We start from the raw sequence: 13,681 nt of genomic DNA, 5'->3' as shown, positions 1-13,681 counted from the left end.
GGGATCTTTTACGTCCAGCCGAGAGCGCAACGGAGCCTCGGTTTAACATCTCATCCGAAAGACGGCACCTCCGACAGTGCGGCACTCCCTCAGCACTGCACTAGAGTGTCAGCCTAGATTTATGTGCTCAAGTTCCTGGAGTGGGACTGGAACCCACAACCTTCTGACTCAGAGGCGAGTGTGCTACCCACTGAGCCACAGCTGAGACAGAGACTAATTGAGAATGGAAATTTTTTTAATGGTATGGGGACAGGGCAGAGGAATGGGACTAAGTGGCTAGTTCGAGAGCCCGCACAACGTTCCCTTTTTTTGGTGCGCGGGCCCTTTTAACTGGCTGCGCGGCCCATTCAGATTTTCGCGCATGCGCAGTTTCTCCCATATAAAAGCCAGTGAGCGGGCTGTGCGGGACCTCCAGACCACTGCACGGCCGTGCAGCTCAGTGGGAATGTTGCCGCTCAATGAGCCCAATCGCCTCCATCAGTGCCATAGAATTCAACGGGGATAGATTTTTGCCTTTGGTGCAATAGTGTGAAATGGGCGACAGCGAGTCAGCAGCCCGTTTTACATCACTCCCCATTTTTTTATTTCTATTGACCATCACCCATTTTACACTATCGCACAGCTTCAGGATCTACCTCAATGGATTCTAGGTTCAGCAGAAGCTCAAACCAGCTACAAATTTCCTACAAACACCTCGAGTTGTGTTAAATCTGGGACCAGTCACTGTGCCGGAGCAAGATGCAACTGGCAGTGACTTCAGTCGAAACAAGCCTCAACTAATCTGCAGCAATGTAACAGGGAAAGTTGGATCCCTTTTGAAACCATATTTTTCTCACATGGTAAAAAAAACTCAAGTTTTTTTTTAAAAAACCTTTTAATCAAGTACAATGAGTAAAATACAATAATGACTGTTTATCCTGGCCACATATCCACTGTGCCAGTTATCCTCTATTTTTATTGATTTTTAAAAAAAATGCAACTATCTAGATAAGATCAGTCTACAGGGATGTGGTTTAAAAAAAAATTTTTAAACTTCAAATCATTTCTGAGCAGGACCATTTCAGCCTGATAACCAGCCTGTGGCTTGACAGGATTATAGCAATGTGCTCCATGCCTGCCTCAATGAGATAGCTATGCTGGGAACAATTATGCCATCAGCAGCAGAACTCAGTACATTTGGATGAGGCGGGCTGCAAATCTGTGGAAAAGTTCAGTGGCCTGCCTCGAACCTATGGAATTAAACCTTTATCTCTTCTTTCAGACATTTAAATGACATGGCTAGCAGCTGTTGGTGACTTTCCCAATTCCACGAGATTGTTATCAATGGTTCAAATAAAGATCACCTGCACATCGAGCACTAATTGGCAGGTTTTGCACAACAAAGACCGAGCTGGGGCAGGGAAGAGGCGTTGATGGCAATTAAGTCGCGGTAAATCTGTGACAATAGTCAGGTACCTCTCTCAGGGGCCTAGTGACAACTGAAAGGATAGTGACCCCCATAGCATGCTTGGGGAAACTCAGAGGCAAGTTTACAAAGCAGCCCTAAGGGCAGGTCATTGGCCTGCTCTCTCAGGTATGAAGGGTGCGGGGCATAGGGAGACCAAGGCAATAGGAATGGGAGCAAATACTTCAAAGAAGGAATTTCATTTGTAAAGAAAATCAACTGTTGCAGTCCTCCAGTTGTTTTAAAAAAAAAAAATATTTTCTTCCACTTTACAGTGCATATAATTTCCAGGTGGGTGAAGCTTTAGCCCTGGTTGTCCTACTCGCTGGCCAACAGTTATGAAGTAGAGGCCAGGAAGTGTGCAGGGATTCACGTTCAGGTTTTCTCCGTCTGCTCTCTGCATCTCTACAGGCAACCGGGCTGAGATCAGGAACTCGCTGCGCGGATAATCGTGGCCAAGAAGCTGCTAACCCGGGATGCTGTAGTGTGCGTCACGTCAGAGAATAAACAAGCTGTGTCACCAACCCATATCGTAAGGAGGTTAAAACACTAACTGACAGAGAATCTCTAAGAATGCTGATGATACAGGCATGTCTCACTGGATCGTGGGGGTGGGGAGGATAGGCTGGTGTTGGCATAGTCTAGTCCCCTATAGTTGCCGGTAGGACTACGGCAGTAGTAACCTAGCATAGGCACTGCCGTTTCGGTCTAGCGCTTGCGACTTTCAGATATGGCATTTGCAGTCCTATTCTTCTCACTCGATTCTTTCACGGCAGTCAAAAGTGGCAGGTTTCACTGTAGAACACAGATCCGAAGGCCCACACTGGGGCTTTCCTCTCCCTACGCAGGCTGTCCAGCCTCAGATTCAAAAATCAGACAAAGCAACAGTCCAGGAGGAAACATTCAGCATTTGCAGACTTAAAGCAAGGTGCAAGAACTCTACTGTCACCAGGACGAATGGCCCAGCACCAATCCTGGGAGCAAATGTGCGCCTTGATGGGCGGAAGACAGATACAGCACAAAAGCTATATTGCTACTAACTATCCGAGGCAAGAGTGATCACAAAACTTCCAATCCATTTCACAATGTAGGACATAATACGGTTTTACTCAGATAGATGGTAAGAATTAACACGAGTCATAGCGTATTCAAAGATGGTTACATTATTATTGTATAAAACGGACTCAATGTAAAGATGTACATATATTGTTTTTTAGTCAGCCTTTCAGTAAATGGCAGTGCAAGAGTAGCAGTTACATCTGCTGATTTCACTTTGTCTTGTATCTGTACTGTGAACAGTGAAGATGCCCCAGAACGTGATGGTAGCCTCAGCAATGGTGTCATTTTCATTTTTATTTTTTTTAATTTTTTTTAAAAGCCACCTTAAGAAAGTAGAGAGTATGTCAATGGCAATGAGGAGTTCTCCAGGTTGTTACATATCAGATGGCTCACTTCCAGAGGCCAAGGAGAGTATTAACATCTTTCAGAAAATCGCCCATTTCCCCCCCACCCACAGGCTACAGGTAAAGGAACAGAAAGCACTGGCCATCAGCAAGTTGAACAACAATAGGATTACACTGCACTGAAAAAGAAAACATTTGTACATAGGCACCTCAGAAACTGCAATATTGTACAGGATACTTTAGCTCCTCTATTTCCTGATAATTACATTCCTGGAAAATTTGTGCTGTGCCCCTAACACATCCCTTGTTGGTTTCGGAACTTCTGCAGCCAGTCTACAAGTTGAGCCCAAACCAACTTGGAACCATGTATTTGGCTGGAATTCAGCCCTGACCATCCATCATCTCAAATAAATTTGGTGTTCAAACTCCGGTTCGCCTACTGGGTACGTGATGGACAAATCACCCTGCAGAAGAGTACTGATGATGGAAGTATGATGAAAGGCTTTTCAGACCTAGTGACCCTTTCGACAGCTGGAGCTCAGCCGATATTGAAACGCGCACGAGTATAACTTGCGATCACTGAAGAAGCTGTAATGAAAATATTCCTGCAACAACAAAGAAAAGCTTTAACCAGATGTCAGATGATTTAAATTTTGATCCTCTGTATCCTCCATTGAGGCTTTTTGATGTTCTCTTGAATCTTCAGCATCATTGTCCAACAGCTCGTCCTCGGAGAAGCTGATGTGCAGGCAGGTCTCGTTGAGCGGCGGGGAAAAGGGGAGGCTTCTGTCGGCATAGTCCAGACCATCGCAGCCGCTGGTCGGGCTACTGAGAGGGAAATCTACCGGAGGTGTCGTTGTCCCGGCCTGGTTCTTGCAACATCCAGATGTGGCGTTTGCAGTCCTGTTTTTCTCACTTGACCCTTTGCCGACAGTCAAAGTGGGAGGCTTGGCTGTAGAACGGAGTTCTGCAGGCCAAAACCAGGCCGTTCTCTCTTCTGCAGGCTGTCCGGCCTCAGGTTCAAAGTCAGACAGAGCAAAAGTACAAGAGGAAACATCTGTAAAGCTTGACGCGTGCGAGCTCTGCAGTAGGCTGTTGATGACCACTTGCTCGATGCATCGCGATGTTGACTCAGTGGCTATCAGGAGTGATCTGGTTGAGCGCTTCCTCATGACAGGTGGCGGTGGGTTTAGTCGTGGAATGGTCTGATTAAACCTTGAACAAACAAGAAAAGAATCAGTTCGAGCACTTTCTGGTCACATTTCACTCACTCCTAAATAATTGTCTAGAAGCCATGAAATTGCAGACAGCCATTCACATGGTTTCTTATTAAAATCAATGATTTGAGGATAATGTTAGCTGTGCAAAATACTCAGCTTGCCAGTTTTGATAGACCAATTGCAATTAAATATCTCGATAGATTACTGTGTTGTCTGTAAATGGATCTTTATATTAGTGGCCCTGTCTTTCAGATGAAAGCTCTGTTGACTGCTAGACATGATAATAGTCTGCAATTTGGTTAATTTTATGGTTCGGAGTGCAATATGAAGAGAAATGTTACAATAAAACAAACTGCAGGATAATGGCCACATTTAAAAGTTTATCCATTTAGGCTGGGAGAAAAAGAGAGCCATTTGCAAGTTTAAAGAATTCTCAAATCCATCACAATCTTAAAAAATAGGCTTTCAATTTAACAGTAAACAACAAGGAGATGGAAGCAAAATACAATCTATAAATAAATGAAATACAATCGAATTGTTTTCCTTTCAAATTTAGTACCATATTCAGCAGCAAAGGAAAATTTCACGAATGGCAAACAACTAAAAGCCGGATTTCAACTCGGACGCGAGTGCAGTGTGCGGGGTCGGGGGCGGGCAGGCAGCGCCCGTGATGGTGTTAACGTGGGGCCCAAACCGCGTTAACTCCCGGGGCTCAGGAGCAAGGACTCCTGCACAAACCCAGTGGGAGGTGGCAGGCAACCTTCCCTCACAAGCGGAAACCACGTGATTGAAATGGCGGCAGGTACAAACGTGTCGGGAAGCGCCCAAGCCCCGCCATTTTAACCAAACAAAACCAGTTGGGAAGAAAATGCTCTTTTTCCAGGAGTACTGGAAGAGCTAGACTTGACTCAGTGGTTTGGTGACAAGATTATACACTGGTGACGTTCTAGTCACCCAGAGAGAGAAACTCTGGCCGGGATTTTGTGACTGGAGATGTGCTGGAGGCAGGACTGTTGGTTGTCAGGTTTCAGTCCCGCCCCCAGCGACATCTGACGAACCCACGCTATTTTTCCCTTGATTGGCCTAGTTAAGCCTGCCCTGCAGGTTTAGCCGGCCAATTAAGGGAAAGCCGGTGACAGATGGAGTCAGCGTATGACGTTTCAACTGTCAAAACATTTTTGACAGATGAATTGTCAGCGTTTGACAGCTTTGAGAAGCTGTCAAACACTGAAACTCTGTTCGAAGGTGAGCCCTTGCACAGAAGGCTCACCAAATCCTCTCTCCTCAGCAGAAATCAGATGGCTGCTGCATCTGAGAATGCAGCAGCCATTCTGTCATCTCTGCCGTTGAGATGAGGCACCTCTGCATCCCCAAAGGTTGAAGCCTGCAGGAAGAAGCAAAGGTAAGGAAACTTTTGCCAACACTTTACACTCACCTCTCATACTTACCTGTCCACACTTGCACCCATCACTCACCTCTACAGCAGACATTTGGACCCCTCTCACCCCACGCAGACCCACTGCTCAGTTCGCTGACCCTGGCGGGTTCCCCCAACATCGGGAAGCCCGCATCAGCAGGTGTAAAATGGGGAAAAGCCTCTTAACTGCCTGTTAACTACCTGTTAACAAGCAGTTAATTGGCTCTAATCCCCTTCCCGCTTCGAGGAGACGGGTCCCTGCGCGAGTCGGGGACCCGCCTCCTGGGAAGATGGTTCGGAGGCGGGTTGGGACCCGCTCCCAATTTTTCCCATTTTCCCACCAGTCCTGCCTCCTCAGGGCTGGTAAAATCCAGCCCTCCTCTTCAGGCCTCTGTTTAGGGCTTAAATGGATCTGGTGATTTGTGATGTTGTTATGCCAATGGTAAAAGAGTTGCGCCCACTGGTGGTCAGGAGCAGTAACTACATGAGGGTTTACCAATTGCATAAAAAGGTTTCTCCATTTTCTTGCCACAAAAATTAACTTGCCCCAATTATGCATCAGAAATACACTGAAAACGGTGAGGAAATTCACCCTAATGGCTTTAATTAAAAGCCATTCTAGTTTCATTCAACTTAAAAAAGAGTGGTGCTAGTGAACTCTGAAGGCAGGACTACTACCACAGTTTTCTCAGTAAACAATGGTGGATTGGAGCTGGCAAACTCCATTCCTGATGGAATTTAAAAAGAGCACAACGCTTGCTCAACACATTCAGCTCCTGGTACAGATAGTCCTGCTGGAAAGTGGGTGTGTGGGGACTTCAGGCGAGACAGAATTGGACTCGGAATTGGACTCGATTGTGATATTCCGCCCCCCTCCCCCCCACTCGATGGAATGACCTGCCATCACACTCGACTCAAAAATGAAGAACGGCCATTTGAGCGCATTATCAGAGGAGCCCAAGTGGGAGTCCAGTAAAGTGGGGATTTTTAAGAAGCCACTTTGCACTCTGCTGGCGGGCTGAATGCTCCCATGAAACCAAATCCCCAAAAGAAAGGGTTTAGGCCCGAGGATAAATCTGAGCCGGCAGCATGTCCACGAAGAGCTTCAAGTCATTCACAGGAGACCTGAGGTAATCACCCATTTTACTGTACGTTTAAAAATAGAAAGAGAATTGCCCATTCACTGCAGATCAAGAGAACCTTTGCATTAGATTCAAGACATAGTCAGAGCTTCTCCAAGTGAGGCTTCTTTGCAGCCTGAATGGGCACAGTTCATTTTTCAAGCACATCTCATTTCCATGAAGTAGCTGGACTGTATTCAGGATCACTCACCGCTCTTCATCTTGAATGCAGTTTACCAATTACCACGACTAGCTCTGTGATCGGAGTCCCTGCACCAGATGTCAGGTTGTCAGAAGAGAAATGCTTAACCAGCTCAGTGATGACAGCCCAACGATTCCACATCCAATTTTATTAAAGAGTTTAATTTTTTTTAAATGAAAAGAAACACGCGTTGTTTCGCTAAGCAGATCAGCTTGGGTAAATACCACAGTGATGGCTCAATGCTGCCAAATATACAAGTTGCTTTCAACAAGGTCTTGATCAAATCGGGTATGAAACCGCATTAAACCAATAGCTCTGTGCAGCACATGGTGAACACTGGTCTGTATTGAATTAGCTGATCGCAACCAAGTCATCAAACATAATGGACTTCAGTATCTGGATGTGGGGTAGGGGGAATATGGTCACTGAGGGGCTCAGGTGAGAGAGAGAGAGAGAGAGAGAGAGAGAGAGAGAAAAAGAGAGAGAAAGAAAAAGAAAGAGAGAAAGAAGGGGGAGGTACAGAGAGTGGATAAGTGAAAAATTCAGGTGATAGCTTTCTAATATATTAAAATATAAGCATATATGCCATCAAAAATGAGAAAACTGACAAATGTAAGAATATTTTAGGTGCAGCACTTTGATAATAAGGACACCATTGTGATTATTTAGTGGATTCTCTTCCCCTTCTTGTTCATTTGTGTTGTCGTCAGTCAGACGAAATCATCACTCAGGAATGGAAAATGTTTTCCTTCCAAGGGTGAGAGAGTGCCCACTGCCCACCTTTCTCTGTGAAAGACACGGAGCGAGGGAGGTGTCAAAACACTGGGGAGCCAAACCTCCACAGCCTGCTCACTCACTCACTCCAGCTGAGAGGGTGGCACAGGTAAGACAGCAGGGTAGATGGGAGCATGTATTTATGTAGAGTAACAATATATTCAACTCTACCTTTCAGTCTTTGTTTCCAGACTCAGGTCTTCCAGTTTAAATGAAGCTGCAATCTCTCCCCAGGCAGGAGTTTTTTCATTGGCCTCTAACCCTTCAATCCTTCTGCTTGCCTCTCTCTTCCCATTCATTGTCCGGAGGTTGCTATTTTCCAGCTTTAGGTCAAGGCTCCCTTTGCCCACGTTCATGAGATTTATGAAAGACTGGCTGTTGTCATGGCAAGTCAGGTTGCTTGGCCCAGAAGAACCAATCAGAACATTTCCAGGGGTTGAGGTGGAAGGCACGTTCATTATGAGATCGTGGTGCTGAAGATTCAACGATGAAATCTGTTCTGAAATGGAACTCATACTCGGATCAGCTGGGGGTAAAAAAAATATAAAACATACTTTAGTGATTTGTCGGCTCCCACTCACTCAAGGTTGGGGTCAATCTACGATAACCCCTTTTGGAACAAGCTTGGGTTGTTTTATGTACAAATAATCTCCAGATACGGCAATTATTATCACCACATTTTACTGATACTGGGGATCAGTGCTTTGGGAACTTATGGAGTGATGTTTCGAATGGCTGTTTTATACTGCGCCAGCGGACAGAGGAGCAACACCTGGAAGCCCCTATTCTACAGAAGATGTAGTGCAATGCGCTTCTAACTGTGTGGACTCCTCTATATTCCTACAGCCTATAACCATGGTTAGTGGATACAACAGCTGTGACCTCATGCTTGAACCGTAGACTTTTATCACATATTAATGACTGCTGTCTCCACCAATTGGATCATCAAGAATCAATAAATCTATGATCTGTAGACGTTACTTGACTGTTATCTTAAGGAAATGGGCCTGTGCAGTTTGGAAACATTTAATGCCCTGTTTCTACTAGGGTTTTCACACTTGATGTACATCATTAATTTAATGCAAGCAAAGTCACAGTACAGAGCTGCCAAATCTCACTCCACTTTGGCTCTGGCTGTGCAATCTCCATCAAGACTCACCAAAGCCAGTGGTGGGCCAACACGGTGATAGTCCCGGCAGACACAAGCTCCCAGCACATACACCCACTGAGGCACAAGCGTGATCCTTAGGTTGGTAGATGGTGGGCGGTCGCTACAACGTACATGCACCCAGGTTCTACCAGCCACACACAGTCCGACACACTGGCTTCCTGTAACACTCCAAGCAACACTGTATCTGGAGGCACGTGCACCATCCCAGTATTTGGGAATGCCTAGTGACATCCTGAGGTTCGGAGGAAGGCAGACTGCTCCATTGTGTGTGGTCGGTATAATCTGGTTCAAGTGTGAGGTTCTTATTTAATATATCTCACTCACACTGCCAACTTAGCACAACATGGGCACCAGTCAGTCCGAAGAATCCACATCACCTCCGGCAGACCAGAAGAACAAGCTTCAACATAATTTCTGAATCCAAACTCTCATGACCCAGTTGGCATTAGTCTGGGCTCTGAATGCCAACTCTGTCAGTGCAGGGGAGCAGGACATCTAGAATTGCCCATAATTCCAACACTTGTGTTCCGTGTCATGGGAGAGACGCCGAGTGACTGCAAGTGATAATTGTATTGTGAGTGGGAAACACACAAATAAACCTTTATAGGAACTTCTACTCTCCAGATAAAGGTTCTGTGGTACTCTGGGCGGGGGGGGGGGGGGGGGGGCGGGGAAATTGCACTGACGTACTGTGGAGTATTTATTGATTTCAGGAAAGAAGTTAATGACGTAAGAAAACTACTAGGCACTTGGTCTAAGCGCTAAACAAAGCTTTAATCAACTGTTTTACAACATGGAGGTCTAGTTGTGTCCTTCACTAGTTCCTGTTAAGAATGTCCTGCGCAAGCTGGGCCCATGCCCGAGTATTTATACTCTCCCTGGACAGCGCCACCTGCAGGCCGCTCAGTTGATTCATGTCAGTTAACTTTACAAAATTGCATAGCAAGTCTGTGCCAAGATGGAAAGTTGACCAAGGTCAATATTAACCAACATCACCAAAAAAAAATAATGATCTGGTCATTATCACATTGCTGTTTGTGGGAGCTTGCTGTGCGCAAATTGGCTGCTGCGTTTCCTGCAATACAACAGTTATTACACTTCAAAAAGTACTTTATCGGCTGTAAAGCGCTTTGGGATGTCCTGAGGTCATGAAAGGCGCTATATGAATGCAAGTCTTTCTTTTTCTTTATTAGTGGCTGACGTGCACTTGCTGAGCCTCTGGAGTGCTCCTTACCCGTTTGCTGTGCACACACTCTGATCTCCAGGTCCTTCAGCTGCTTGACTAAGAGGGAGACGTGCTGCAGGAGGTCCTTGTTCTGCAACATTAGCTGGTGAACGCGGGCCTGGGACTCGATTCTAGCCGCCGTCTCAGCCGACAACTGGTCTTTCAGCAGATGCACCTGACAAGACAAAAAGGAACAGTCGCTGTGACTCGTGAACAAGAGGAGCTTTGTCCCCGATGAGGCAACTACCCCCCATTCCATGCGGACTTACGATACAATCAACGAGCTCACAACTCAGTGAATAGCTGGGGGCCGACTGCTGAAAGAGATCTTCAGATTTCATGCGTGCGCACTTGAGTTTGGTTGAGAGTACCTTGGTGATTTGACAGTGCTGTTGTGATACGACAAAGGATCTAATCACACGCAAGCTGGAGGTTTGAAGCCCAATAAAGACACTAATGCTTGGTAAACAGGCTCCACATATTACAGCGTTAAAATGTCAAATGTTCTGTGTAATGTTGAATAGCAGTAATGAACCGTGTTTACTCATTCAAGACACTTGGGCATCAGGCTGTCCCATCAATTGTCCCAATTTATCCTCTATTTGGCGAGATGGCCTGAACATAAAGCCATTACAGCCATCTTGTCGTTTCTTCCCAATTAAATGCCATGAATGATTTGTTGCTCATACAGACCCGACCCATTTCAACCTGCCATATAGCACAGTCCACTACTCTGCAATGGTCATTTGAACCCAGAGATGAGATTGCGGCCTTGAATGCATGCCCATCTATTTGTGTTTTCATTGAATTTACAGTGGAGTTACTGCATCTTTACTGGCCTCCTCACAGAAGCTAATGGCGTTCTGGTGAATCAGTGACTCTGATGTAACAGCGACAGACAGACAGCAGCCTGCTCTCTGAAAATGAGTGTGTCCTGGTCTCTGTTTCCATCCCCATCACACCCAAGTATTTAATGCAGAACCGGTTTACAAATGCCACTGCAAGCACTTCTAACAGAATCAGCTGTGCAATGTGTAACAATAATCAGTAACTAGTAGCTTACTTTCAATAGCCTATTAATTACTGCTGCCAGCATTAGGATACGAATGCCCAAAGCATTTGTGTGACACTTCTGCTATTTAATGCTTTAAACCATTTATTTTAAATGGGTTAGTGTCTGTTTAAAAAAAAACGAAACAGGCAGAAGAATATCAAGTGAACAGATGAAGTGTCCAGCAAGCACTCGTTCCTAAGCTAACGTTGAACACAATCGATGGGTTCAGGCAACCGCATTAACTATGAGTGAAATCCATCTCAAACATTACAGACTTCAGCTCCCTCCTAGATGTTGTACTGCATTGCAAAACAATCAATAACCTGGATTCTTATTTCTGGCTGATTGCATTATAATGGAGTGCTCACAAAATTGCCATCAGAGCCTTCCAGCTGTGCTAATTTTAAAAATGTAAAATGAGGATTTTTGATGGATTCTCTATCGCGCAGCCGAAGATGTCCCGCTGCTCCGCGGAGAGCTGCCAGTGCCCAAATAAAATGGCTGCGACTGCAGCTAAAGTCCAGTCAGTGAACAGTTACCTCGTGCCCTTCAATCCTCCACTGAAGTCAACATTTTGATTTGGGCTCTTAGATTTATGCCCATAAAACCAACGGTGTTGTCCCTCTACTTTATTATTTTCACTATGGTGCTAGTTTCTTTAAACTTTCCTCTCTTGTTTCTTCTAAGCTCCAGGTAGGCCATCTTACATGCTCTGCCCCCCTCCCTGCCCAAGCACGGTTTCGAGATTAAGGCTCATTGCACAGTCTCCAACTCTTAACATATTCATTCCCAGAATCTCAATCCTTCCTCCTACCGGCTTTCAAGTATTAACACCACTTGGATTACTGGGGTGTTCCCTTCTACTCTGCTCCAGACTGGGTGGTGTCCCAAACGATGGGCCTTGGTCCTTCAATTAGGTTTCTCAACCAAAACAAGGAAATCTGCTTCCGCATGCTGTATATTGTTAAATGCTGCACTGTTGAATCCATCAAAATCAGTAAGGGGACCAGACAAGGGAACGTGATTGGTTGAGAGACCAGTGACCAGAGGGAGGAGAGACCAGAGGGAGGAGAGCGAGTGAGAGACCAGACAGAGGGAGGAGAGCGAGAGAGCGCCCAGACAGAGGGAGGAGAGCGGGTGAGAGACCAGACAGAGGGAGGAGAGCGGGTGAGAGACCAGACAGAGGGAAGAGAGCGAGTGAGAGACCACAGAGGGAGGAGAGCGGGTGAGGGACCAGACAGAGGGAGGAGAGCGAGTGAGAGACCAGACAGAGGGAGGAGAGCGGGTGAGAGACCAGACAGAGGGAGGAGAGCGGGTGAGAGACCAGACAGAGGGAGGAGAGCGGGTGAGGGACCAGACAGAGGGAGGAGAGCGGGTGAGAGACCAGACAGAGGGAGGAGAGCGGGTGAGGGACCAGACAGAGGGAGGAGAGCGGGTGAGGGACCAGACAGAGGGAGGAGAGCGGGTGAGGGACCAGACAGAGGGAGGAGAGCGGGTGAGGGACCAGACAGAGGGAGGAGAGCGGGTGAGGGACCAGTGACCAGAAACCTGGGACCAGATGGGGGAAGGAGAGAGCAGAGACAATAGAGTGTGATCGGGTGTAATGAAGGAGAAAGTGGGGGTTGTGGGGAAAGGGAAGCAATCTTTTTAACAAGTAAAGGAAACTACATTTGTGAACCTTCACACATACCCCAGCTGTACAAAATGGGCCAAATGCATCCAGTTCACAAACCTACAGGATAGATAACGAAGAGGAGGGCACTTGGCCATCAAGTAAGACACTGTAGCCCCCGTCACAGCACCCAATTGTTTAAGTGATTGCAGGTTTGGAGTGGTTTGACAATTTGTACTACCGGGCATATTGAAATTATTTTTAAATAGTAAAATTGAGATATAACAATACCGTTTATTTTTTAAAGGAAAAAAATAAATGAAATTGGGTCAGTGGAAAATATCAAGCAGCAGGGAGTAAACCTTCTATGTTTCTGTTACTGGATGCTTTGCTGTAAGTCCTTCTGCTGACAGCTGCAGGGTTTGAATCCTCCAACGTTGACGATCAGTGAAAGGAACATCAGGAGGACCCAGCACAGGATCGGCCTGCAGCACCATCCAGTGGTGACATTGTGCCAGCACACACCTGGAAAAATGCACCCAATGAGAAGTAACCCACTTGTACAGTCAGATGAGCGATTTAATACGGGTTGGATATGGTACAGATTCCTGATACAAAGGGCTTGTTCCTCTGCTACAATCTGTTCCTGGCAGAGTTTGAATACTCCTCCGACCTCCTGTTCAATACAGTTCTGGTTCGAAGCGTCTCTCTGACTTTAATTCTTACCTCCCCCACACACACTGGTGCGAAAGTGGTCCTAACAAATAACGGAGGTCGAGCTCAGGAGATCAATCAAACAGGTCTTTAATGTAGGATTAGATGAATTCCCAAAAACAACAAAGATCGATGCAGGAGAGCCATGGAGCAAGTCTTTCCCCAACGGGGATGCCACGAGGACTGACCAGGCAGTTCGGTTGCTTGCGTCGTGACGTCATCACGTTTGCCCGCGCTTGGGTGGTCACGTGATTTGCGTCGTGACGTCATCGCGTTTTCCCGCGCTTGGGGTGGTCACGTGATGTGCGACGTGACGTCATCGCG

The 13,681-nt window shown here is 46.3% G+C and overlaps 1 protein-coding gene across 3 annotated transcripts in view; it reads right to left on the bottom strand.

Annotated features, from left to right (window-relative positions):
• Positions 1-782: 782 nt before the first annotated feature.
• Positions 783-13,681, bottom strand: part of LOC147101724 (carboxyl-terminal PDZ ligand of neuronal nitric oxide synthase protein) — a 172,376-nt gene continuing 159,477 nt past the window's right edge. For all 3 annotated transcript variants that reach the window (XM_085965583.1, XM_085965584.1, XM_085965585.1), the window contains 3 exons: positions 9,987-10,152; positions 7,753-8,107; positions 783-4,062 (listed from right to left, as the gene is read on the bottom strand). In XM_085965583.1, coding sequence (XP_085821709.1) covers positions 3,474-4,062; positions 7,753-8,107; positions 9,987-10,152 — 1,110 coding nt within the window. In that variant the 3' untranslated portion in view covers positions 783-3,473. The remainder of the gene's footprint in view (positions 4,063-7,752; positions 8,108-9,986; positions 10,153-13,681) is intronic.

The sequence above is a fragment of the Somniosus microcephalus genome, chromosome 23 (genome assembly GCF_052327205.1).
Source record: "Somniosus microcephalus isolate GS21.2 chromosome 23, FLI_Smic_1.0, whole genome shotgun sequence".
NCBI lineage: Eukaryota > Metazoa > Chordata > Chondrichthyes > Squaliformes > Somniosidae > Somniosus > Somniosus microcephalus.
Note: the sequence above shows the minus strand (reverse complement) of the source record. Positions and strands in the feature narration are given on the sequence as shown.